Source organism: Panthera leo, chromosome B2 (genome assembly GCF_018350215.1).
Source record: "Panthera leo isolate Ple1 chromosome B2, P.leo_Ple1_pat1.1, whole genome shotgun sequence".
In the NCBI taxonomy this organism is placed as follows: Eukaryota; Metazoa; Chordata; class Mammalia; order Carnivora; family Felidae; genus Panthera; species Panthera leo.
The window spans coordinates 49,329,351-49,354,347 of record NC_056683.1 but is presented as its reverse complement, the minus strand read 5'-3'; the positions used below and the strand labels follow the sequence as shown (position 1 = coordinate 49,354,347).

At 39.0% G+C, this 24,997-nt stretch overlaps 1 protein-coding gene across 1 annotated transcript in view; it reads left to right on the top strand.

Annotated features, from left to right (window-relative positions):
* Positions 1-24,997, top strand: part of PKHD1 (PKHD1 ciliary IPT domain containing fibrocystin/polyductin) — a 474,729-nt gene that overhangs the window by 38,068 nt on the left and 411,664 nt on the right. The window contains exons 21-27 of the mRNA XM_042939031.1: positions 708-846; positions 3,467-3,594; positions 6,082-6,266; positions 7,167-7,289; positions 9,087-9,192; positions 9,674-9,949; positions 24,586-24,716. Coding sequence (XP_042794965.1) covers positions 708-846; positions 3,467-3,594; positions 6,082-6,266; positions 7,167-7,289; positions 9,087-9,192; positions 9,674-9,949; positions 24,586-24,716 — 1,088 coding nt within the window. The remainder of the gene's footprint in view (positions 1-707; positions 847-3,466; positions 3,595-6,081; positions 6,267-7,166; positions 7,290-9,086; positions 9,193-9,673; positions 9,950-24,585; positions 24,717-24,997) is intronic.

The window sequence follows — 24,997 nt, the reverse complement described above, 5'->3', positions numbered from 1 at the left end:
TACACTGTCCAATGTCTCCATTGTACAGTCTTGGGGGAGAAGGTATCCTTTACCCAGGGGAAGAAGATATTAAAATAGATTGTGCTGGTCATTTAAATTCTGCCACCTCACTAAACTCTCCCTGCCATGCAGACTGATGTATTGTGATTCCCACTTTACAGAGGAGACAGAGACACTATATTTAGCCAAATGGAAGTACAAAATCAGGATTTTAACAGTAGTCTGTTTCACAGCTTGCACTTTTTCTGCACACATGCTGACTCATGCTGTTGATGAACACTCACATACCTCCAGTATGTGTCTGTGTGCTCAGTGTTCCTGAAGAAGATTAGCTGTACATTCCTGGAGTTGCCAGTGGCCTTGGAAAGGGAAGAAGGAAGGGGTAGCAGTCCACACGACGATGGGTTATCTCTGTGTGGGTGCCTCCAACAGCCTAGGGAGGGATGTTTGTCTGGGTTGGGGCTTATCAAACTTTGCTATGGAATTCGTTTTTGTCTCCCTAAACCATGCCCTTATATTTTCCTTTTGGTATGAACTGACTCCTTCTACCTACTCTTCATTTGCTTTTCATGGTGGCAGATAGGTAGGAACCTCTGCTTTAAATGTGTGTTGAGACCTAAGTAACTCAGCATCTGCAGTTGGGATCTCCCACGCACTGAGCCTTCCATCTTGAGTTGCTTGCTAATGATCAGATCATTGGTCTCTAGTTTCCCAAGCAGATTCTGGAACAGCTTGCCCAGGTGGGAATCTGGTGGAGTCGCTCTCTGTGGTGGGATCCCCTCCGGTCTACAACGTAAGCTTTTGGTTGGCAGGGTGTGGCCAGGAGCTCCCACTCATCACTGCAAGGTAGGGAGAGGTCTCTGCTTACTTGTCCCTTCTTAGGATTGTTAGTTGACCTGTGGGGACACAGAGGTGGGATTTTAATCAGGAAGAGCTACCTGACTTGTTGCTTAATGCTACAGTTTTCAGTTTTAGGAATGCAGGAGCAGACTCACCTGGAAGTCTTGTTACAACACAAATTGCTCAGCCCTAACCACTTCATCTCTAACTCCCTAAGTTTGAAGGGGGGGTCTGGTAATTTGCATTTCTAATGAGCTCTCAGGCAATGCTGATTCTACTGGCCTGGGGACTATGCTTTGAGAACTAATTTCTAGTGAATGTTTTAAAGTACTTGTATTTTTATGCTGTTCAGCAGTTCCCATTACCACTGTTTTCTGTTCACTCCCCTCATTCATTTTCCATGTATTAATCTTATTGGACTCTCTTAAGGTGAAATGAAATACTCTAAGGAATAAAAATAGCTGTTTCTAAGAATTTACCACCAGATGGCACTAGATGCCCATAAGCGTTGCTTCTTAATAGTCAACAGAGTCTATCCCCAGTTTACAAAGCAGTAACGAAGTATCAGGCTCCTCCAAACTCCTGGACACATGTATGCTCTAGTTCGTTCTTTTAATTTTTCACTTAAACCCTAATAGGATGGAAGAATTAAGACGCTCTGCCTTTAAAAATTTTCTTTCCATCGTTTTCTAACATGTTCCAAAATGAGTCCTACTCATACATACCATGCTTGGGATGGCATATAAAAGACAGGGGCAGAGAGCTTGAATCTGTGGTCTACTTTCCTTGACTCTGCGTTCCAGGCCCCTCTGGGTGGGAAAGATGTGAAAACCATCAATAGAATCAAGGAGTGACAGAGCTGAGGTGGAGGGGCAGCCAGCCATCTTAGCCAGGCTGTAGTCCTGCATTCTAAGTGCCAAAGCTTTAACTCAGGCTAGAGGCTAATTTAGGTTACTGTGAACAGATCCAGAATAGAATGGTCCTGGCAACATGCCTTCCTGAGATTTCCTCAAGTCCCTTAACTACTTCTGGAAGTCTCCCACCTCAGCAAGAAAGGACCCCCTTGGCCTGGCCTCTGCTAGCTTCATCCCCCAATGCAGACACCATCACTATCTGTTTATAGTTGTACTTACGTACATCAACATGTAGTTCTCAGATAATATTGATGAAATCATATGTGTTCATTGTTGAAAATTTAGAAAATACAGAAAAGACTTAGAAAAAGGTAAAAAAAAATCATTCATAATCCCTCTGCTTGGAGATAACTTCTAACATGTTGGACGCATATTATTTTTTTTTAAGTTTATTTATTTTGAGACAGAGACAGTGTGACTGGGGGAGGGGCAGAGAGAGTGGGAGACAGAGGATCCCAATTAGGCTCCATGCTGTCAGCACAGAGCCCGACGTGGGGCTCGAACTCAAGAAACAATGAGATCATGACCTGAGCCGAAACCAAGAGTCAGATGCTCTGAGTCACCCAGGTGCCTCTGGATTCATCTTCTATCCATTTTTCCTAAGCAGTTTTTGTATATATAATATGTACACTCTATACCGTATTTGCTTTTCATTTTTTTAAAGTTTATTTATTTATTTTGAGAGAGTGAGCAGGGGAGGAGCAGAGAGACAGTGGGACAGAGGATCCAAAGTGAGCTCCTTGCTGACAGCAGAGAGCCCGATGCGGGGCTAAACTCACAAATCACAAGATCATGACCCGAGCCAAAGTCAGACGCTTAACCAACTGAGCCACCCTGGTGCTGTATTTGCTTTTTATTTTTATTTATTTATTTATTTATTTTTCAATATATGAAATTTATTGTCTAATTGGTTTCCATACAACACCCAGTGCTCATCCTAAAAGGTGCCCTCCTCAATACCCGTCACCCACCCTTCCCTCCCTCCCACCCCCCATCAACCCTCAGTTTGTTCTCAGTTTTTAAGAGTTTCTTATGCTTTGGCTCTCTGTATTTGCTTTTTAAACCTCAAATTGGGACCATAAATTACATATTATATTTGGCAATGTACCTTCTTCACATAATGGTATGAATTAAGTATTTCCCCATATCATTAATGGGCAATGTGATAATTTTTCTAAAATGTGATTTCATTGGCTGAATGGTATTCTGTCTCATAGTGTGTCATGATTTGTTTGGCCCATTTATTATATTAAAGGCAAGATTTGGTAGGCAGTGTGTACACAGGCATTAGCTAAGCAGTTGGCTAGATGGAGTGGCCTGTGTTTCAGGCGGGGATAGAGAGTGGGGAAGCATCTGTGGAACAGGGCACTGACTCCTCATTGGTGATGCAAGTGGGATTGGAGGATGCCAAGTTCTCTGTCCCCTCGGTGCTTCAGGACCAGAGGGGTGGAGGCCAGAGTCGTCACTTTTTACTCTGCGTCCATGTGTTCCCAGGATCAGTGCAGGGGAAGGGTAGAACACTCTGAAAGAACCCTAATATTTACGCTACACTTCTTCCATGATGGGACAGGGACGCCCAATATTTGGGAGGTTGAGATTGTGTCCTGGAAACACAGCAGACTACTTGGTCTGCGAGATGGAGTTCTGTTCTTTCTAGAGTGACACTTCTTGATGGTTACTGTGCTTAATGCTTTGGTTTTAACATGCCACAGCTCTCTGCCCACTGAAGGTGAAGAAGAAGAGCCCAGGCTGGTCCAGGTGACAACACAGAGAATACAGAGGGCAAGTCCACCTTTAGGAGGATACTTCCGCATCCAACTCCCTACTACAGTGATTCCTGGTAAAGGGGCAACTGGAGTGCACCAATTTCTCATTTCCATTTTTAGGGGCATTCCCAGGTGAACAACATCTTGAGAGATTGTCAGGAAGAGTGACAGTCTTAAAGTTGTTTTGTTGATTTCTCCAGCATTTGAAAGTGACCTTAAAATTAAAGATCTGGACAAAAACAGTACCATATTATTGTTAATATCCCAACTTTTTATAGATGTAGAAACTCTGCGGATTAGCTTCCTAGGACAGTCATAACAAATCGCCACACACTTCGTGGGTTAAAATAATAGAAATTTATTCTCTCACATTTCTGGAGACCACAGATCCAAAATCAAGTCGTCAGCAGTGCCACACTCCCTCCGAAGGCTCTAGGGGAGGGTCTGTTTCATACCTCTTCCAGCTTCTGGTGGTTGCCTGCATTCCATGGCTAAGTCACTCCAATTCCTGTGGTCACAGTGTCTCTTCCTCTTCTGTCTCAAAACCTCCTCTGTCTCTCTTTTATAGCAATATATATGATTGCGTTTAGAGCCTTCCTGGGTAACCCAGGATAAACTCCTCTTCTCAAGATCCTTAACCACATCTTTTGCAACATAGTATAATATGTACTCTTTTGCCTTATAAGGAAATATTCATGGGTTCCAGGGATTAGGGCATTGACCTATTTTTCTGAAGGCCACCATTGAGCCCAATATACTGGAACTTGCCCAGAGGTCATACAAGTAGTTGATGGCAGGGTCTGGATGTGAACTCAGGTATTTATCAGATCAGTCCTAGGCCAAGATCTACAGTAGCCATGGTCCTTCCAAAGTAAACTCCATGGTGACACCATATGCTATTGAGAATGTCAGTGGTCATAACAATGTAGAAAGAGCTTTCAATGTGATTAGTGTAGAACCTTTTCTAAATCTTCAAGAATAAACACATTTCACAAAGAACAAGGAATAGAAGTGAAGGCCATTTATTTGGTAAAACCACAGGAGAATCGGAAAGGAGGCTCAGGAGAGTGCAAGAGTGGCTGTATAAAAATTGGCACGTGGTCCAAAAGTCTTTTGCTCTCCCAAGAAGAAAGATGCTAGACTGGCGAGAATCTTCTTGGGTGAGAGGAAAGGTGTGTTTTAAGAGGGCCACTTAGAAAAAGTTGAAGGCCATGGGCTATTGGAGTCTGATAAAGGGTAGGTGCCAATAGTGCCCTGTGTCAATGAAAGCCCCATCCCTGGGTCTTGCTTCCCTTTTCATGAGCTGCAGCCTGTCTGCACATACTCCTCCTGCCACCATGTTCTATTGTGATGCTCTTCACTTCACTGAAAACAATCCAGGAAAGTCCGCCTTAACTTGGCCTTTGGAAGTGGCAATGGCCCCATTAGGTAAATGTTGAACAACCTTCTTAAATTTATTATTATGATTTTTAATGTTCATTTACTTTTGAGAGTGAGTGGGGGAGGGGCAGAAAGGGGAACAGAGGATCCAAAGTGGGCTCTACTCTGATAGCAGTGTGTCCTATCAGTGAGTCTGATAGCAGTGAGCAGTGAGTGACTTGAACCCATGAACCATGAGATCATGACCTGAGCCGAAGTCGGATGCTCAACTGACTGAGCCACCCAGGCACCCCAGAACAACATTTTTTTAAAAGGAGGAGAATCTTGTTTGTCCTTTAGAAATATAGTGGTGTATTATTAACACTCTAAGGCAGTGTGGAATTCAAGAGGAAGACTCTTGAGTAGTTGGAAGGTATTCTGGGTTAAGTGTAATTCTGTCTCGCTTGGTTGGCAAGCTTCTGAATCTCATTGGGTCTCATTCTCTTCATCTCTAAAGTTAGGTGTTAGGATACCCAAATGACCTACCTCACAGGGCTGTTGGGAGTAGCTAATGAAATGGAAACTTTTGGTAAAGCAAGAATCAGCGTTCAAACACAAGCAGGGCTTAAGCACAGAGTGCTGTTATTTCTCTGTGGGGATGTGGAATGGGGAAGCAGGTGGTTGAGCTTAAAAGAATTCTAATAGAGAAACCAAAGTGAAATGCCAACATTCCTCAGCTGGGTTGGCTAAGTTTTTATGGGTGTCAGCTGCTGTGCGCCTACCCCTCCCCCCTCCTCCCTGTGAAAAGTGGCCAGCTTTTCTCTGTTCACAGGGTCGGCTAAGTTTTTCCAGGGAAAACCCACTATTTAATTAGGCTTTCAGGCATTACCAGGGTGTCTGGAGTGTAAATTTTGAGTTGACAGTTGAGATAGTTTTGTCTGATGTGACTATGCTCTGTGTTTGCTGTGAGATGGGATCCTGATTAAAGGTATCACAATGTAAAAAGTAGGCAGCTACTTGTATTTGCTGTAGGAAACAAATGGTTTAACTGGGCTGGGATTTCTCTTGAAAGCATAGTTTGAACTTGAGGGTCTTCTGCATATTTAGTGGGCATCTTGACACTTATTCTCTGTAATTTTAATGATGAAACCCTGTGTGGTTATTAGTATCTTTTTTTTATGTATCAAAATCTTGTCCCACAGATGTTCCTGTGAGTATTTCAGCTAGTCACCTGCGCAAGCTCTTACAGAACAATGCCGATAACTTTACATCTAGGTACCTCAACGTCAGTGACTTCACTGTAATGGAGGATCTGAAGTCTTGCTACGAACGTGTGTGGACCCTCTCCTGGTCCAACCAGGTTGGAGATTTGCCCAATTTCATCAGGGTATGTATGGTATCCCTTTTGGTAGTGTGGATTTGGTGTTCTGAAGCAATTTTGTGGAAAAAAACCCCCAGAATTACATGAATGAAAACTGTCACAAATTATCAATTTTGTTCTAATATTCAAGTAAAGGGGTTCAATGATCTTTTTTTGGGAAGTTTTCAAGACATGTTTTGTATCTCATGTCCCTAAAAAAGCAGTTTAAACCCAACATCTCCTTCCCTAACTTAGGGTAGGTAGTTGTTGGTCAGTGTCCACCATATAATAATTTTACATCTGTTATTGGATAATTTAAGCAGATGTGATTGACTTAGATTATCATGGAGGCAGATGGCACAGCAGAAGGAAGTTTAGAAAAGGATTTGCTGTCTCTGGATAACGACAAAACCAGATGCTCTTGCATATTTAGGGTTTTAAAAAATAATCTAATGATCATCTAGCATTTGGTTATTACAAAATGAAACCCAAGCTGAAATTTTATCCCTGTTCCATGGTATTGTAGGTCATTTGGTTTTCAAACAAAATACTGGAGTGGAGTTGGAAGAAGGATGAGAATCCTCTCATAGAACTTTTTTCCCTTACCTTTTATTTTAATATTTTGGACTACAAACATATAAAATAGAAAAGCATATAGAAACAAAATATCTCAAGACAGAGAAGACTGTTTTTTGTGCCTTTTTTGACAACTCTGCTTGCAAATAGATATTCGTCTAGTCTATTGGGGTTTCACGAGCTGTTACTTTTATGTTTCCAGGCTTCAACCCTTGTCACCCCATCTTCACCTTCTAGCTATCTGGTTACCTTCAATAAAATGTGAAAAGACACTTTGTCATTACATATAAACTTCCATTAGATTAGACTTCTGTTTTATCACAGAATTCACCAGAAATGTAACCATCTCAGGTCTCTGATGAGAATCTAACTGGAGTGAACCCTGAGGCAACCATGCGTGTGGTCTATGATGGTGGAGTTTTTCTTGGACCCATATTTGGAGACATGTTGGTTACTGCCAACCAGTGCACTCAGGTGAGAGTGGATGGCCCACCCAAAGTACAAGTAGTAGTTTCAAGTGTCTCAGTCTCTTCCTGTTTTGTAACGTGGACCAGTTTCAAGGATCAGTTTTCCAATGCATTAAGCAGATGATTATGGCTGTCATCTTTCTATTTCCATGGTGCATGAAAAACACTCCAAAAATATAAGTTCTTTGTAAACACAGCATCCTATTATTACACTTATCGATGCTATTATTATGGTACAAAAAATGGAGAGCCTCTCTGGCTACAAAGGATTTATACCTCCACACAGTGGGACTGGAAAGTAAATGAGCTAAGTCAGTGTCTTTTCCTCTTTAAAATGTCTTTTTTTGGGGCACCAGATGGCTCGGTCAGTTAAGTGTCCAACTCTTGACTTTGGCTCAGGTCATGATCTCACGCCTGCGTCAAGCTCTGTGCTGACAGGGTGGAGCCTGCTTGTGATTCTCTCTCTCCCTCCCTCTCTGCCCCTCCCCTGCTCACGCTGTCTCAAAATAAATAATAAACAAACATTTAACAATATCTTTTTGTATTTCTCATCTGACCATATTCTTGTTATAAGTCATCTCCTTTTGAGAAAATTGTAAAATAAGAAAACTATAAAGAATAATATAACCAGTACTTCAGTATCCAAACCAAAGATTAATAGTTGCCAACATTTTGATTATATTTTGTGTGTGTTTATGAATAAAGTGGGTAAAATGAAAATGTTCTTTTTTTTTAATATTTATTTTTGAGAGAGAAGAGTGAGGGAGAGGCAGAGAGAGGGGGCAGAGGATCCAAAGTCGGCTCTGTGCTAATAGCAGAGAGCCTGATACTGGGCTCGAACCCACAAGCAATGAGATCATAACCTGACCCAAAGTTGGATGCTTGACTGACTGAGCCACCCAGGCACCCCAAAACTGAAATGTTGTTTATTACCTCTGCCTTCATGCCATCCCAATATCCTTTCCCTACAGTATTATAATGTAGTGTGTGCTTTTTTTTTTTAAGTTTATTTTGAGAGAGAGAGAGAGAATGAACATGCGCACAAGTGGGGGAGAGATAGAGAAACAGGACCCCAAGCAGGCTGGGGGTCAAGTAGGCAGAGTTCATTGCGGTGCTTGATCCCAGAAACTGTGAAACCATGACCTCAGCCAAAATCAAGAGTCTGACATTCAACCGATTGAACCACCCAGGTGCTCCTATGGTGTGTGCTTTTAATCCATGTTTTATATGTAGAGCATCCAACAAGTCCCATCTTTTTCACCTTCCTCATCTCTAAGTATTGTAGAATTCTACCAGATTAACATTAGTAACAGTGAGAGGAAAAGTCATGTAGTCTCCTACTGGGGACCTACCATTTGAGGACAAAAGACCCCAAACCAATGTCCAAGTACACTGTATTCTTCAGTAACATATCTATGTAGTATGATGGAAGGAAGGTGCCTACTTTGTTGGCATGTACCAGCAAAGAAAGGACTTTTCACAAGTATCCAGTTGAATATAATCTAGAATGATAAAAAAAAAGGTCCTTGTGCAGTTTGAATTTTATTAAATTTACTACAGGGAGGAAATTTACTCAAGATTTAGCATATTGTAGAAATGTTAGATTTCAGCATACTTACCATTATTTTAAGAAAGCCTAACATGTTTGAATCATTCATTAGGGTTTGTTACTGGGAAATAGAAGAAAGAGAAGAAATGAGTCATTAAACATGTTAATTTGGGCAAATTTCACAAGTGCTTTATGAATACTCTGGAGCACATGAAATGTATACATTTGCCTTTAATTATTTTGCCTTTTTTTCAGGTGGTTGTGCACGTGAATGACATACCAGCCCATTGCTCAGGTTCCTGTTCTTTCCAGTATCTTGAAGGGTCAACTCCCCAGGTCCACTCTGTGTGGTATTCCCTTGGTATGACTTGTGACTTGGCCTTGGGGTGGTCATGAACTTCAGACTCAGAGTGATTTGTTAAAGACCATGTACTTGGGAAGGGGCATCAGTTCATGGGGTGGACGTTGTGAGATGCAGCAGAAAGTATTTTTTTTGTCCAATCTAAATGCTATGGTCATGGTTTGAAATGGAATCAGGTAGAGTTTTGGTAACCTACAATGTTTTCTTTTTGTCCCTTGTTTTGAAATGTTGTTTATTTTCATTTTTTTCATTAAAAAATTGACTAGTGATCTCTTAATATTAGAGAAAATTTCAAAAGGGGGCTGTATACTGTACTGATAAATACAGATGCTTAATATTTGAGTCAGCACTCAACTCCTTGAATTTTGGGAGGGGAAGGTGAGAGGGAATGAACCTTTGATTTTAGAGACAGTTTTCTTGAATGGAGTTATATCACTGAGTGATGAGAACTTTGTTCTTTTTATCTTTTTCCTTCTTTAAGATGGTGACAAGGACCTACTAGTTTATATTTTTGGAACTAGTTTCTCTAATGACCCTCAGGCCTTGGATGTTACAGTGAACAAAACGAATTGCAGAGTTATTTTCTCAAACCAAACGAATGTGGTCTGTCAGACACGCCAGCTACCTGTTGGAATGCATCCAATCTCCATGTTGGTGAGACATTCTGGTCGTGCCATAAATGCTAGTGGTGAAGGCCTCTTCCTACACGTGGAACCAAGATTGGATGCTGTGGAACCTTCTAGAGCTGCAGAAATTGGTAATCTGGGGAGCACCCCACATTGCATCTGACTCCCTGAAGCTAACATTCTTGCCCATATGCAGGAATCTAGTCCTGTTGTGTGATAAATTCCGTATCCACTGTGATTCACAGCTTTTTGTTTTCTGCCATCAGCATTTTTTTTTTCTAATGAGCAAAAGACTTGAGAACTTAAATGAAGTCACGTGCCACATAAAGGATCATAGTTGGCTGATGATGTCAGGCATAACTGGATTAGTCACTGAATCACTGGGACAATTTGGTCTAGTGAAAACAATACTAGTTTGGAAGTTAGGACATGTACCTGGGTTTTTGTCCTGCAAAAGTCAGATGTGTGACCTTAGGAGTTTCAGTTACTTCTATGGGATTTAGTTTCCTAATAACTTTATTAAGTACCTCTTCTGGGTAGTCACACTCCCTAAATGCCCCAAAGATGGAATTATTATCTTTATTTTTTAGAGGAGATAATGGTGGTTCTAAGAAGAGTGGCTTGCCCAAGGCTTTCCAATGGAAAGAGGTGGAGCTAAATGCAAACAGGAATGTTTAAATGCTCAGTATCCTGCTTCTTCTGTGGTGCCATTCTGTCTTAGCTATGTAGTGAGCCTAATGATGTCTAACTTACAAGCCTCCTACTTTTGTGTGAGACTAATATGAGCCAACAGGTGGGAAAGGATCTTTAAAAGTAAAAAAAAAAAAAAAAATGCGGATATGAAGCAGAGGCCTTATGTACACAAATATTTGTAGACTGATGTACAGTTGGATACTTGGCCAGCATGCAAAACCTACTACTATTTGAGCAGTGGGGTATACAGAGAGAAGTGGGTTTTATCAGCATTGGCCCCAAGGATTGTACATTAGTGCTATGGGAACCAAGGATCTCTCCAGGCCTTCTGAGGGGCACAACCAGTTAAAAACAACCCATCCAGATTGCAAGCATCTCAGGAATGCTCATGCTGATATGTGTTGATATAAGGTTTTTAGAACAAAACTACTTTCCTTAATGTCTAGGATTTTTGTCATTGTTTATTCTCTTGGTCAAAGAACTGTGGCTTAGAACATTTTTTTTAAAGCATCACTTCCTGGCTATAGACCCATTGCTCAAAGGAACAGCTCATTTCTAACTTTACTTTGCCTAGCACAGTGAATTATGAGGCCCACCTTACCCCCTCTCTGCACAAAAACAGAGTAAGCTTCCTTTTATTTCTTAGTGGTTTCAGGAAGGAATCAGATGATATGTGATGCTCAGGGTCGAAGATCATACTGTCTGTGAACCCAATAATTATTGGTTTGAATTTAGGGGCTAAAATAGTTTTCTCCCTAGATTTATGAGAGGCTTTGATCTTCCTATAAAATTACATTGCAGTTCAGGTCACACAAACTTTGTTCAACTTCACCCCCCCTACCCCACCCCCTAAATTAGATTGCAGACCCCTCAAGAGCAGACACGGGACCCTGTCATGTTCGTATTCCCTATGCAGAGTGCTTTGCACAGGTAGGGTGGCCAACTGTCCTGTTTTCTTGGGACTGAGGCGTTTCCTAGAACACAAGACTTTCAGTTTAAAATGGGGTCATGGAACTCTTAGTGCTAAAACTTGAAAAATCTCAGGTGAACCGGATGAGATGTTCACCCTACCAGGGCATGCTGCACCAACAATGTGAAGGGCAGGGATTTGTCTGGAAGGATTGTACATTATCTTTCTATACTTTAGTAAAAGATGGAAAACTCAGAGAAGGGATAGTGTCTGAGGGTGCAAGTGAACTTTTAGTAAGACTAAGGGGAAAGGGAGGGAGAGAGAGAGGCTCTAGCTTCTACTTCCCTAATTGCTAATGCCTATAAACTCTCCCTATTAACCTGCCCTCTGCCTTGCCACCTACCGAGTACCCACCAGTGTCCATCAATCAGTCAACATTGTAAAACCCTGTGCTAGATGCTGAAGATCCTGGCACTCAAAGTGTGGTTCTGGACCAGCAGGATCTGCATCGTCTGGGAGCTTGTTGGAAACATAGAGTCTCAGGCTCCACCCCAGACCTCTTGAATCAATTTGCGCTTTAACAGGATCCTCAGGCAATTTCTATGAATAGTACAGCTTGAGAAAGGCTGCTATTGGGAGTTTAAAGAGAACCAGATCGAGGCCTAGCAGCAAAGAATTTATAGAATAGCCTTCCATGTAATGGATACATATGTAATGTAATCAATAACATTCTAAACTACTTGCCCATATGCAGAAGCACCCTTGAAAGGTTTTTTGAGGTAAATCTTGGCTTCCCCTATGTACTTCTTTGGCCCATTTCTGTGCTGAGATAGAGTTACCTTCTCGGTAGGTATGGATCCTTGTGAGGCACCTCAACTTTCAAAGGGAGTGGCACAGTCTCCCCTCCTCTGCAACTTGTTATTATTAATGCCCACAGTAACAATGATAACAACAATTGATTTAGCTCTTATTCTTTGCCAGGCATTACTAGTGCTGGGGATACAGTCAGCTGACAAAATGACCTTTGGAGGAATGACCTGCTGGTGCTAGACGATGGAGAAATGGATGAAGTCAAGGAATGAGTCCTGGGGAAATGTCAGAGAAGAGAATTCTAGACAGAACACCAAATGATAAAGTCTTAAGTCAGAATGAGCTCACTTTCTTCTGAGAGAAGCAAGGAAGTCACTGTGGCTGGAATAGCTGGACCAAGGGAGAGGGGTAGGAGGTGACTAGGAGCAGGTCAGATGGCTCTAGGGACAATGAAAGGTTATTGGCTGTGTGAGATGTGGGCCACTGGAGGATTTCAGTGGAAAAAGTGGCATGATCTGACGTAGGCTGCTATGTGAGAATATTCTGTGGGGAGGCAAAGGTGGAACCAGGGACACCAATTAGGACACTACTGCAGTCATCCAGGGGTGAGACAGTGTTGGGCTGGACCAGGGCAGTATATCTTAGAAATATATAGAGCTACCCTGGTGGGGGAAGGGGGGGGACTCTCTTTTTGGCTCAGGTCATCTTCTTTTTGAAACTAAACACATTGAGATATAATTTCCATGCCATAAAATTCACTTCTTAAAAGTGTAAAGTTTGGCGGTTTTCTGTATTCATGTATCACAAAGTTGTGCAATATCACCACTATGTAATTCCAAGAACATTTTCATCACCTTGAAAGACATCTGTCCATTAGGAGTCACTCCCTGTTTTGCCCCTCTACTGATCCCTGGAAACCACTAATCTATTTTCTGTCTCAACAGATTTGTTTTTCTGGACATTCCATATAAGTAGAATCACAATACCTGACCTTTTGTGTCTGGCTTCTCTACAGAGCATGTTTCCAAGATTCATCTATGTTGTAGCATGTATCAGTATTTCATTCCATTTTATGGCTAAAGAACATTCCATTATATAGATATACCATATTTGTTTATCTCTTCATCTCTTGGTAGACATTTGAGGTGTTTGCACTTTGTGGCTATTACATACAATGCTTCTATGAATGTGTGTGTACAAGGTTTTATGTGGATGTGCATTTTCAGTTCTCTTGGTATATACTTAGAAGTGGAATTGCTGGGCCACATAGTAACTTTATGTTTAACTTCTTGAGAAACTGCTAAGCTGTTTGCAAAATGGCTGCATGATATTTCATTCCCACCAGCAGATAGAGAACCTCTTGTTCTCTATCTTTGTGATTGATGAGTACCAGTAGTGTTCTGTTTGGCTTTATTTATATTTTGTGTATCTATCATAGGTTTTGGGTTTGTGGTTACCATGAGGTTCATATGTAAACATCCTAAGTAAATAACAGTCGATATTAATTTGGTCATTTCAGTTCAAACACATTGTTTTTTTTTAAATATATAATTTAGCTTATATATACGTATGTATAATATATAATTTAACTTATGTAAGTTAGCCAACATATAGTGTATACAGTGTGCTCTTGGCTTTGGGAGTAGACTCATCACTTACATACAACACCCAGTGCTCATCCCAACAAGTGCCCTTCTTAATGCCCATCACATTTTCCCCACCCCATCAAACTTCAGTTCTCTGTATTTAAGAGTCTCTTATGATTTGCCTCCTTGTTTGTAACTATTTTTTTTTCTTTTCCTTCCCCCTTGGTCTCCTGTTAAGTTTCTCTACTTCCACATATGAGTGAAAACCTATATCTGTTTTTCTCTGACTTATTTCACTTAGCATAGTACCCTCCAGTTCCATCTACGTTGTTGCAAATGGCAAGATTTCATTCTTTTTCATTGCCGGGTCGTTTTCCATTGTGTATATATACCACTTCTTTATCCATTCATCAGTGGATAGACATCCCAAAGCATGATAGATGGTTCCCCATCCCTTCACTTTCTTTCTTTTAATTTAATTTAATTTAATTTAATTTAACTTAATTTATTTTTGAGAGAGAGAGAGAGACAGAGTGCAAATGGGGGAGGGGCAGAGAGAGAGGAAGACATGGAATCTGAAGCAGGCTCCAGAGCACAGAGCCTGACACGGGGCCTGAACCCACAGACTGCAAGATCATGACCTGAGTGGAACTCGGATGCTTAACTGACTGAGCCACCCAGGCACCCTGCCATCCCTTCATTTTCAATCTTCAGGTATCCTCAAGTCTAAAATGAGTCTCTTGTAGGCAGCATATAGATGTATCTTTTTTTTTTTTGGCATCCATTCTGATGCCCTGTGTCTTTTGATTGGTACATTTAGTCCTTTTACATTTACAGAACTTATTGAAATATATGGATTTAGTGTCTTTGTGTTATCTGTAAGTTTCAGGCTTGTGGTGATGTCTTTGGTCATTTGGAGTCTTTGCTGCTTTCCACACACAAAGTCCCCTTTAGGATCTCCTGCAGGGATGGTTTAGTGGTCATGAACTCCTTTAGTTATTGTTTGTCTTTGAAAGTCTTTCTCTCTCATTCTATTCTGAATAACAGCCTTGCTGGATAAAGGATTCTTGGCTGCATCTTTTTCCTAGTCAGCGCTCAGAATATTTCCTGCCACTGCCTTCTGGCCTGCCAAGTTTCAGTGGACAGGTCTGCTACTATCCTTATGTGTCTACCCTTGTAAGTTAAGGCCCATTTGTCCATAGCTGCTTTCAGAATTCTCTTTGTATTTTGCGTTTCAGTATGATATGTCGTGGTGTTGACCTGTTTTTGTTGATTTTGAAGGGAGTTCTCTGAATTCAAACACATTCTTAAAAAAAGACAGTTTATGTGCTGTCATATTTCATATCTTTTTATTCATATATTTGTAACTAATTATGGCCATTCTTTTTCCGCTTAAGTCCCTTTCACATTTCTTGTAAGGCTTGTTTAGTGGTCAGAAACTCCTTTATCCTTTGTTTGGGAAAATTTTTATCCTTCAAATCTGAATGATAACCTTGCTGGGTAGAGTATTCATGTGTGTAAGGTTTTTTTCTTTCAGCACTTTGACTATATATGCCACTTCCTTCTGGCCTGCAGAATTTCTACTGAAAAATCCACTGATAGTCTCATAGTTTTTCTCTTGTAGTAATTTTTTGTTTCTTTCTTGCTGCTTTTAGGATTTACTCTTTGTCTTTAACCTTTGATATTTTAATTATTATGGGCCATGGTGTGGACCTCTTTGGGTTCACTTTGTTTGTAATTCTCCTTGTTTCATGGACTTAGATGTCTATTTCCTCCTCAGATTTGGGAAGTTTTCAGTTATTGTTTCTTCAAATAAGTTATCTGTACGTTTCTCTTTCTTCTTCTTCTGGGACCCTTGTAATGTGAATGTTTGTTCACTTGCTGTTGTCTAAGAAACATCTTAATCTGTTCTCATTGTTTAAAATTCTCTTTTGTTTTTGCTGTTCAGCTTGTGTGCTTTCCATCAGTCTGTCTTCCAGATTGCTGACACATTCTTCATCTTCTAAACTACTGTTGATTCCCTCTAGTATGTCTTTTATTTCAGTTATTATATTTTTCAACTCTCTTTTTTAAAAAATATATTTTATCTCTTTATTGAAGCTCTCACTGAGTTCTTCCATTCTTTTCTCCAGCCCCATGAGTATTTTAACAATCATTACTTTAAATTCTTTATCTGGCATATTGCTTCTCTCTGTTTCATTTAATTTTTTAGTGAGGTTTTTTTCTTGTTCTTTATTTTGGAGCATATTCCTCTGTCTTATTATGTTGCTTAACTTTCTGTGTTTTTTTCTATAGATTAGGCAAAATGCTACTTCTCCTAAAGTTTAGGAGTGTAGTTGGGTATGGTGACCCCTATGTAGTCTGTGTGTGCTTGGTGACTTTTACTGTCTAGAGTTGTGGCAGTGTATGCTGGTTACTCTTTAAAATTTTTTTTTTTTACATTTATTTATTTTTGAGAGAGAGAGAGAGAGGCTGAGAACAAGTGGGGGAGGGGCAGAGAGAGAATGAGACACAGAATTTCAAGCAGGCTCCAGGCTCTGAGGTGTCAGCACAGAGCCTGACATGGGGCTCAAACCCACAAACCATGAGATCGTGACCTGAGCTGAAGTTGGATGCTTAACCGACTGAGCCACTCAGGTACCCCAATGCTAGTTATTCTTTTAAACCAGGGCTTTTTACACAACAAGTAAAGAAAAATAATAATAAAATAAAATAAAAAAAGACAGAAGAAAAGAAAAAAAAGGAAAAGAAAAAAAGAACTAGAAAGAACAAAACCAAAAAGAAAAATATAAAAACAAACTAGACAAATTTTATAACAATTTTATAACAATTTGTCTTGTTATAAAACAAGACAAATTTAAAAAAGGTAAAAATAAAACACTACAAATTAAAACAAACAAATATCCTCAGAAATCCATGGCTTGTTTTCTGTGCCCCAGCACCACAAGGTGGACCCTTAGCTCTCTGAAGCCACAAACTCACCAACATGATGGAACATCCCTGTTATGGTATCTGAACCCTGCTCTGGTCTAGGCTTTTACAGCAGGATGGGAATGTAAACCATGTTGTTCTCCAGTCCTTTCGGTCCATATAGATTGCTGGCAGCTCCTCCACCACATGACAGAGTTCTAGTGTTGTCTCTTTTACATGCTAGTTGCTTGCTTGCTTATGTATGTATGTGTGTATAGAATGTATGAGCAGGGGAAAGGGGCAGAGAGAGGGAGGGAGGGAGGGAGAATCTTAAGCAGTCTTCAGGCTCAGCCCAGAGCCGGACATGGGGCTTGATCCCATGATCCTGGGATCATGACCTAAGCTGAAATCAAAAGTCAGACTCTAAACCGACTGAGACACCCAGACATCCCTCTAGTTATTCTTTTAAACTTAAGGTGTTTTTGTGTGCCTAAGGACAGAGGGATCCGTTCCCAGTCCTTCAGTAATATTCTTCCCCAGAACTGTTTGCAGCATCAGGGATGGGGGTTCTTTTTGCTATCCTCTTTCCATCTCTCTTACTGTTCTCTTGCCATTCTCTTTGTCGTTGGTTGTTTAGTCGTTGTTCCTTCAGCTCTCAGTTCTTCTTGAGGAGGAATTGTATTAACAGGTGTAATTTGGTACGTTCTGTGGAGGAGGTGAGTTCAGAGTCTTCCTCCATTGATATCTTGAACCAGAAACTATCATCATTGTGATTTGGGTTTGTATTTTCCTAATTACTGATGCTGAGTATCTTTTTATATCCTTATTAACCATTTTTATATCTTTGGAGAAATGGATGTCCTAATCCTTTGGTCATTTAAAAAAAATGGGTTATTTTTCTTTTTATTGTTGAGTTATAAGAATTCTTTACATATTGTGGATAAAAGTCTCATATCATATATATGAGCTGCAAACATTTTTTCCCATTCTGTGGGTTGTCTTATAATTTTCTTGATAGTATTCTTTGTAGCACAGAAGTTATTTTTTAATTTTTAAAAATTTTAATTCCAATGTAGTTAACATGTAGTGTTATATTATTTCAGGTGTATAATAAAATGATTGAACAATTCTATATATTACTCATTGTTCATCATGATAAGTGTACTCTTAATCCCCTTCACCTATTTCACTCATCCCCCCACCTCCCCTCTGGTAACTGTTTATTCTCTATAGTTAAGAGTCTGTTTTTTGGTTTGTCTTTTATTTCCTTTGTTTATTTGTTTCTTAAATTGCACATATGAGTGAAATAACATGGTGTTTGACTTTCTCTGACTCACTTAGTTTCCTTAGAACTATAATCTCTAGCTCCCTCCATATTGCAAATGGCAAGGTTTCATTACACACACACACACACACACACACACACACACACACACACACACACACACACATTGTATATATATACCACATCTTTATGCATTCATCTGTTGATGGACACTTGGGCAGCTTCCATAATTTTACTATTATAAAGAATGCTACAATAAATATAGGAGTGCACATATCCCTTCAAATTAATGTTTTTGTATTTGGGTAAATGCTCAATAGTGCAATTACAGGATTGTAGGATGGTTCTATTTTTAATTTTTGAAGAGCCACCATACTGTTTAACACAGTAGCTGCATCAGTTTGCATTCCCACCAGTAGTGCAGGAGAGTTCTGTTTTCTTCACATTATTGCCAACACTTATTTCTTGAGCTTTTGATTTTAGCCATTCTACAGGTATGAGGTGGTATCTCAATGTGGTTTTGATTTGCATTTCCCTGATGATGAGTGATGTTGAGCGTTTTTTCATGTGTCTGTTGGCCATCTTTGGAGAAATGTCTGTTCATGTCTTCTGCCTTTTTTAAAATTAGATTACTTGCTTTTGGCGTTGAGTTGTATAAGCCCTTTGTATGTTTTAGATACTAACCCTTTATCATATATATCATTTGCAAATATCTTCTCTCATTCAGTAGGTTGTTTTTTGGTTTTGTTGGTTGTTTTGCTATGTAGAAGCTTTTTATTTTGATTTAGCCCCAACAGTTTATTTTTGCTTTTGTTTTCCTTGCCTCAGGAGACAAATCTAAAAAGATGTTGCTATGACCAATATCAGATAAATTACTGCCTGTGATCTTTTCTATTATTTTTATGGTTTCAGGTCTCACATTTAAATCCTTAATTCATTTTGAGTTTATTTTTGTGTATGGTGTAAGCAAGTGGGCCATTTCATTCTTTTGCATGTAGCTGTCCAGTTTTTCCAACACCATTTGTGGAAGAGACTATTTCCCATTGCATTTTCTTGCCTCCTTTGTTGTTGAAGATTAATTAAACATATTGTTTTGGGTTTATTTCTGGGCTCTCTATTCTGTTGCATTGGTCTATGTGTCTATTTTTGTGCCAGTACCATGCTGTTTTGATTACTACAGCTTTTAATGTAACTTGAAGTCAGAATTGTGATACCCTCAGTTTTTTTTTTTTTTCCCCAGAATTGCTTTTGGTGTTCAGGGTCTTCTATGGTCCCATACAAATGTTAGGATTATTTGTTCTAGTTCTGTGAAAAATGCTGTTGGTATTTTGATAAGGATTGCATTAAATCTGTAGATTGCTTTGGATAATATGGACATTTTAACAATATTTGTTCTCCCAAGTCATGAGCATGGAGTATCTTTCCATTTGTGTTGTCTTCAATTTCTTTCATCAGTATTTTATAGTTTTCAGAGTACAGATCATTCGTTTATTTGGTTAAATTTATCCCTAGGTATTTTGTTATTTTGTGCAATTGTAAAAATTAAAATTAAAAAATTAAAAAATTAAAAAAAAATTTATTTCTGCCACTTCATTATTAGTATATAGAAAGGCAGTATATATAAATGATTTTATATCCTACAACTTTACTGAATTCATTTATCAGTTTTAGCAATTTTTTTTTTGGTGGAGTCTTTAGGGTTTTCTATACATAGTATTTTATCATCTGCAAATAGTGAAAAATTTATGTTGTCCTTACCATTTGGATGCCTTTTATTCCTTTCTCTTGGCTGATTGATGTGAGTAGGATTTCCAGTACTATGTTGAATAAAAATGGCAAGAGTGGATATCCTTATTGTGTTCATGGTCTTAGGGGAAAAGCTCTTAGTTTTTCACCATCGAGGATGATGTTAGATGTGGGTTTTTCATATAAGACCTTTATGATGTTGAGGTATATACCCTCTAAACCTACTTTGATGAGAGTTTATTTTAATTTTATTTGAGACAGAGAGAGAATATGAGCAGAGGAGGGGTAGAGAGAGAGGGAGACAGAAGATCCCAAGCAGGCTCTGCCAGTTGAGCCACCCAGGTGCCCTGAGAGTTTTTATCAAGAATTGGTGTTGATTTTGTCAAATACTTTTTCTGCATCTATTGAAATGATCATATGGTTTTTATCCTTTGTCTTATTGATATGGTGTATCATGTTTATTGATTTGCAAATATTGAACCACACTTGCATCCCAGTAATAAATCCCATCTGATGTTGATGAATATTTTTAATGTATTGTTGTATGCAGTTTGTTCATATTTTGTTGAGGAATTTTGCATCTATTTTTATCTGGGTTATTAGCCTCTAGTTCTCTTTTTTTCTGGTGTCTTTATTTGGTTTTGGTATCAGAGTGATCCTGGCCTCATGGAATGAATTTGGAAGTTTTCCTTCATCTTCTATTTTTTTGGAATAGTTTGAGAAGAATAGATATAAACTCTTCTTTAAATATTTCTTAGACTTCACCTATGAAAATGTCTGGTCTTGGATGTTTGTTTTTGGGGAATTTTTTGAAATGCAATGAGTTGAATTTAATGAAATGTTTTCAAATTCAATGAAATTTTTTGAAATTTAATTTCATTGCCCAATGACTGTTCAAATTTTCTATTTCTTCTTGCTTCAGTTATTGTAAGTTATGTTTCTAAGAATTTATTCTAGGTTGTCCAATAATTGACATGTAACTTTTGATAATATTCTTTTACAATCCTTTGTATTTCTGTGGAGTTGGTTGATATTTTTTTTCTGTTTCATTTTTGATTTTGTTGATTTGGGTCCTCTCTCTTTTTTATTTTGATCAATCTGGCTAAAGGTTTATCAATTTTGTTGATGTTTTCAAAGAACCAGCTCCTGGTATCATGGATCTGTTCCTTTTTTTTTTTTTTTTTTTAATTTCTATTTCCTTTAGTTCTACTCTAATCTTTATTATTTCCTTTCTTCTGCTGGGTTTGGGTTTTGTTTGTTCTCTGTCTAGTTCCTTTAGGTGTAAGGATAGGTTGTTTGAGATTTTTCTTGCTTTTTAAGGTAGGCCTGTATTACTATAAAATTCCCTCAGAACTGCTTTTGCTACATCCCCCAAATTTTGGACCATTGTGTTTTGATTTTCATTTGTTTTCATGTAAATTTTGATTTCTTCTTTGGTTATTTAGTTGACCCATTCATTGTTTAGTAGCATGTGATTTAACCTCCATGTATTTGTGGTCTTTCCAGATTTTTTCTTGTGATTTTTTTCTATTTTTATAGAGTTGTGGTCAGAAAAAATGCATGGTATGACTTCAGTCTTTTTGGATTTGTTGAGATTTGTTTTGTGGTGTCTGGTGTCATCTATTCTGGAGAATGTTTGATGTGTACTTGAAAAGAATGTGTATTCTGCTGTTTTAGGATATAATGTTCTGAATATGTCTGTTAGATCCATCTGGTCCCATGTGTCATTCAAAGTCATTGTTTCCTTGCTGATTTTCTGTTTGGATGATCTGTCCATTGATGTAAGTGGGCTGTTAAAATCCCATACTATCATTGTATTAGTATCTATGATTCTCTTAATGTTTGTTATTAATTGTTTTATGTATTTGGGTGCTCATGTGTTCGTTTCATAAATTTGTACAATTGTTCTATCTTCTTGTTGGATTATCTCCTTTATTATTAGTGTCCTCCTTTGTCTCTTATTACAATTTTTGTTTTAAAGTCCATTTTTTCTAATACAAGTATTGCCACCGCAGCTGTCTTTTGACATCCGTTTGCAAGATAAATGTTTTTCTATTCCCTCACATTTAAATCTGCATGTGTCTTTAGATCTGAAATGAGTCTTTTATAGGCAATATATAGATGGCTCTTACATTTTTATCCATTCTAACCCCCTATGTCTTATGATTGTAGCTTCTAGTTCATTTATGTTCTGGGTAATTATTAATAAGTATGTATTTATTGCCTTTTCATTACTTTGTGGTTGTTTTTATAGATCTTCTCTGATCCTTTCTTCTTTTGTTCAATTCTCTCATGGTTTGTGCAGCATGGTTTGTGGTTTTTAATTTTGGTCAGTTCCAGTTTGTCTTTTTTTTGTTGTTGTTACATGTGCTTTGGTGTCATATTGAAGATATAATCACCTAATCCAATGTTACTAAGATTTATTCATTTATTTTCCTGAGAGTTTTATAGTTTTAGCTTTTACATGTAGGTATTTGATTTATTTTAATATTTAAATATGGTGTGAGTTGGAGGTCTGTATTAGTTTTCTAAGGCTGCTTATCCAGGTACCACAAAGTGAATGGCTGAAACAACAGAAATGTATTGTCTCATGGTTCTCGAGGTTAGAAATTAAGGATCAAGGTGTCAGCAGAGCTGATTCCTTTTGAACCAGCCTGTGAAGGAAAATCTGTTTTATGCCTCTCCCCTATCCTCTTGCTTTGTTGGTGGTGTTTGGTATTCCTCGGCTTGCAAGAACACCACCCTGATCCCTGCTTTTATGTTCACATGGTGTTCTCCCTGTGACTTTTCTTTTGTCTTTCTTTCTTTCTTTCTTTCTTTCTTTCTTTCTTTCTTTCTTTCTTTCTTTCTTTTGGTTCTTTTTGAGAGGGAGCAAGCAAGTGCACTCGAGTGAGGGACAGAGAGAGATAATCCCAGGAGGGACTGAGAGAGAGAGAGCAAGAAGGAAGCAGGCTCTCCCGAAGTGGGTTCATGTTCACTCAAAGTGGGGACCCAGCTCACCCGACGTGGGGCCTGAGCTCACCTGAAATGGAGTCAAACTCACCTGTTATGGGCCTCAAACTTACAAACCATGAGATCATGACCTGAGCTGACGTCAGATGCTTAACAACTGAGCCACCCAGGCACCTGTGCCTCCCTCCACCCCAGTCTTTTCTGTGTCCAATTTTTCCTTTTTATGAGGATATCAGTCATGTTGGATTAGGGTCCCACACTACAGTATGACTTCATGTTATCTTAACTGATTATAGTTGCAATGACCCTATTCCCAAATAATGTCACATTTTGAGGTACTAGAAGGGAGGAGGACTTCAACATATGAATTGGGGGGGGGCACAGTTTAATCCCAGACAAGGTTCGACTTCATTCTTTTGTATATGGATGTGTAGTTCCATTTTGCATATATTTGAAAATAGCACTGTAAGTTTTTAGAGGTGGAATTGCTGAGTCAACATGTTATGTACATTTAAAATTTTGATAATACCAAAATATTCCCTTACACTGCTATTTTCACATATATGCAAAATGGAACAACAGAGGATCTGAAGTGGGTTCTGTGCCAACAGCAGAGAGCCCAATGCAGGGCTTGAACTCATGAACTGTGAGATCATGACCTGAGCTGAAGTCAGATGCTCAACCTACTGAGCCACCCAGATGCCCCTTTTAAATTAAGGTTTAATCTTGTTAAGTTCCTCAGTAGTATTTCATGGGTTTTTTTCACATTTCTTCATGTTCTTGAATATTTCTTATCAACATTGTTTTTAGATATTGTATCTTTTTTGTTGATATTGTAAACCAGCTCTTTTCTTCAATTTTATTCTCTAACTCTGAAGTCTATTGTAGTCTTGCCCTGAATCTTCAGGACAAGTTCACATATTTAACTTCAGGGAATAATCCCACCCCCCCCCCCCACATTCTCCTGAAAGGTTTTCATCAGGTTGGATAAGTTCTGCTTTCTCACCCTAACATGATTGGGGAAGATAACCTTGCTCCTGCACCTACTTCCTATTCTCAAGAGGTATGTGTCCCTGCTTAGTGGCTTCCCTGCCTCTCTTTTATTCCCTTCTGGGGAGATGGCAGAATGGAATCATTGCTCTTAAGAATAGTAAGTGGGCTTTCTGTTCATTAGCTTGATTAAGTGCTGGTCGTCCATATGTGTGGCATGTCACTGTAATGGGTACAATGCTTCTTCTTACTGATGTCTGCAGTGAGGAGACAGAAGTTTCTGTGGTTGCTCTTCAGTGGTCATTAGAGAAATCCTGGTGGCTGTGGGTGGTAGTGTTAGTCACCTCTACACCATCATGGAGACTAGAACCTAGAACCTAGTATGGAATCACAAAGCTGGAACGTCCAAGGCTGTCATTTAAAGATGAGGGAGTAAGAACCAGTGAACTCAGGAACAATGCTACAAATGATCTGCTTTAAGTGGGAGAGTGATCTGTGGCCCTGACTCTGGGCCCCAACTCTTTGTATCATGGTGAGAGAATAAGCTGTATAGGATTGGTGGGATAATATAAAACTCTAGTGAAGGAAGAATTTTCAAAGACCATCTACTTTATTTCCCTGACTCTTGGCAGTATTTATCTGTTTTATTTTTAAATATCTCCAGGATGTATGACTCCTTCTGTCTGCCCTCTACTCACCATTTCTCCATGTTTGTATAGTAGTTTATATATTTAGTGTCAGATTTATTCCTGCAGTTTGAGCAGGACTTGTGTTTTGACTAAGGAGCATCATATTTTAGTTTCATTTTCTCTCTCTTGTGGATAATTAATTTTTATCTACCTGTAGGGCTCTTCATTCTATCTGGAAATGCTGTTTTTATTACAGGAGGGCTCTGGGCCACTGTCCAAGGCTCTGGTTTGGAAGATGTTAGCCTGGTGTTATTTGGATCTCAGTCTTGTGCCATCAATATCACCACAAACAATTCAAGAAGAATTCAATGCAAAGTTCCACCCAGAGTAAGTGGAATCTCCTCCCTGGGTGGGTGACCAATATTAGCGTGTAGTGTAAGGGTTTTCATGAATCCTTTCTTAGAACTTAATTAAGTAACATTACCTTTTCATCATGACAGTATGGTAATATTGTTTATATTGCCTATGCTGCAATAAAGTGGGAGTCTGACTCCACCAATGGGGCTTGCAATCACCATCAGTTTATTTCTTTTAAAAGAAAACAACCACATTCCCAGTTCACACTCTCAGTGAGTAATAGTGCCACAGAATAAACAAATTTATCTATA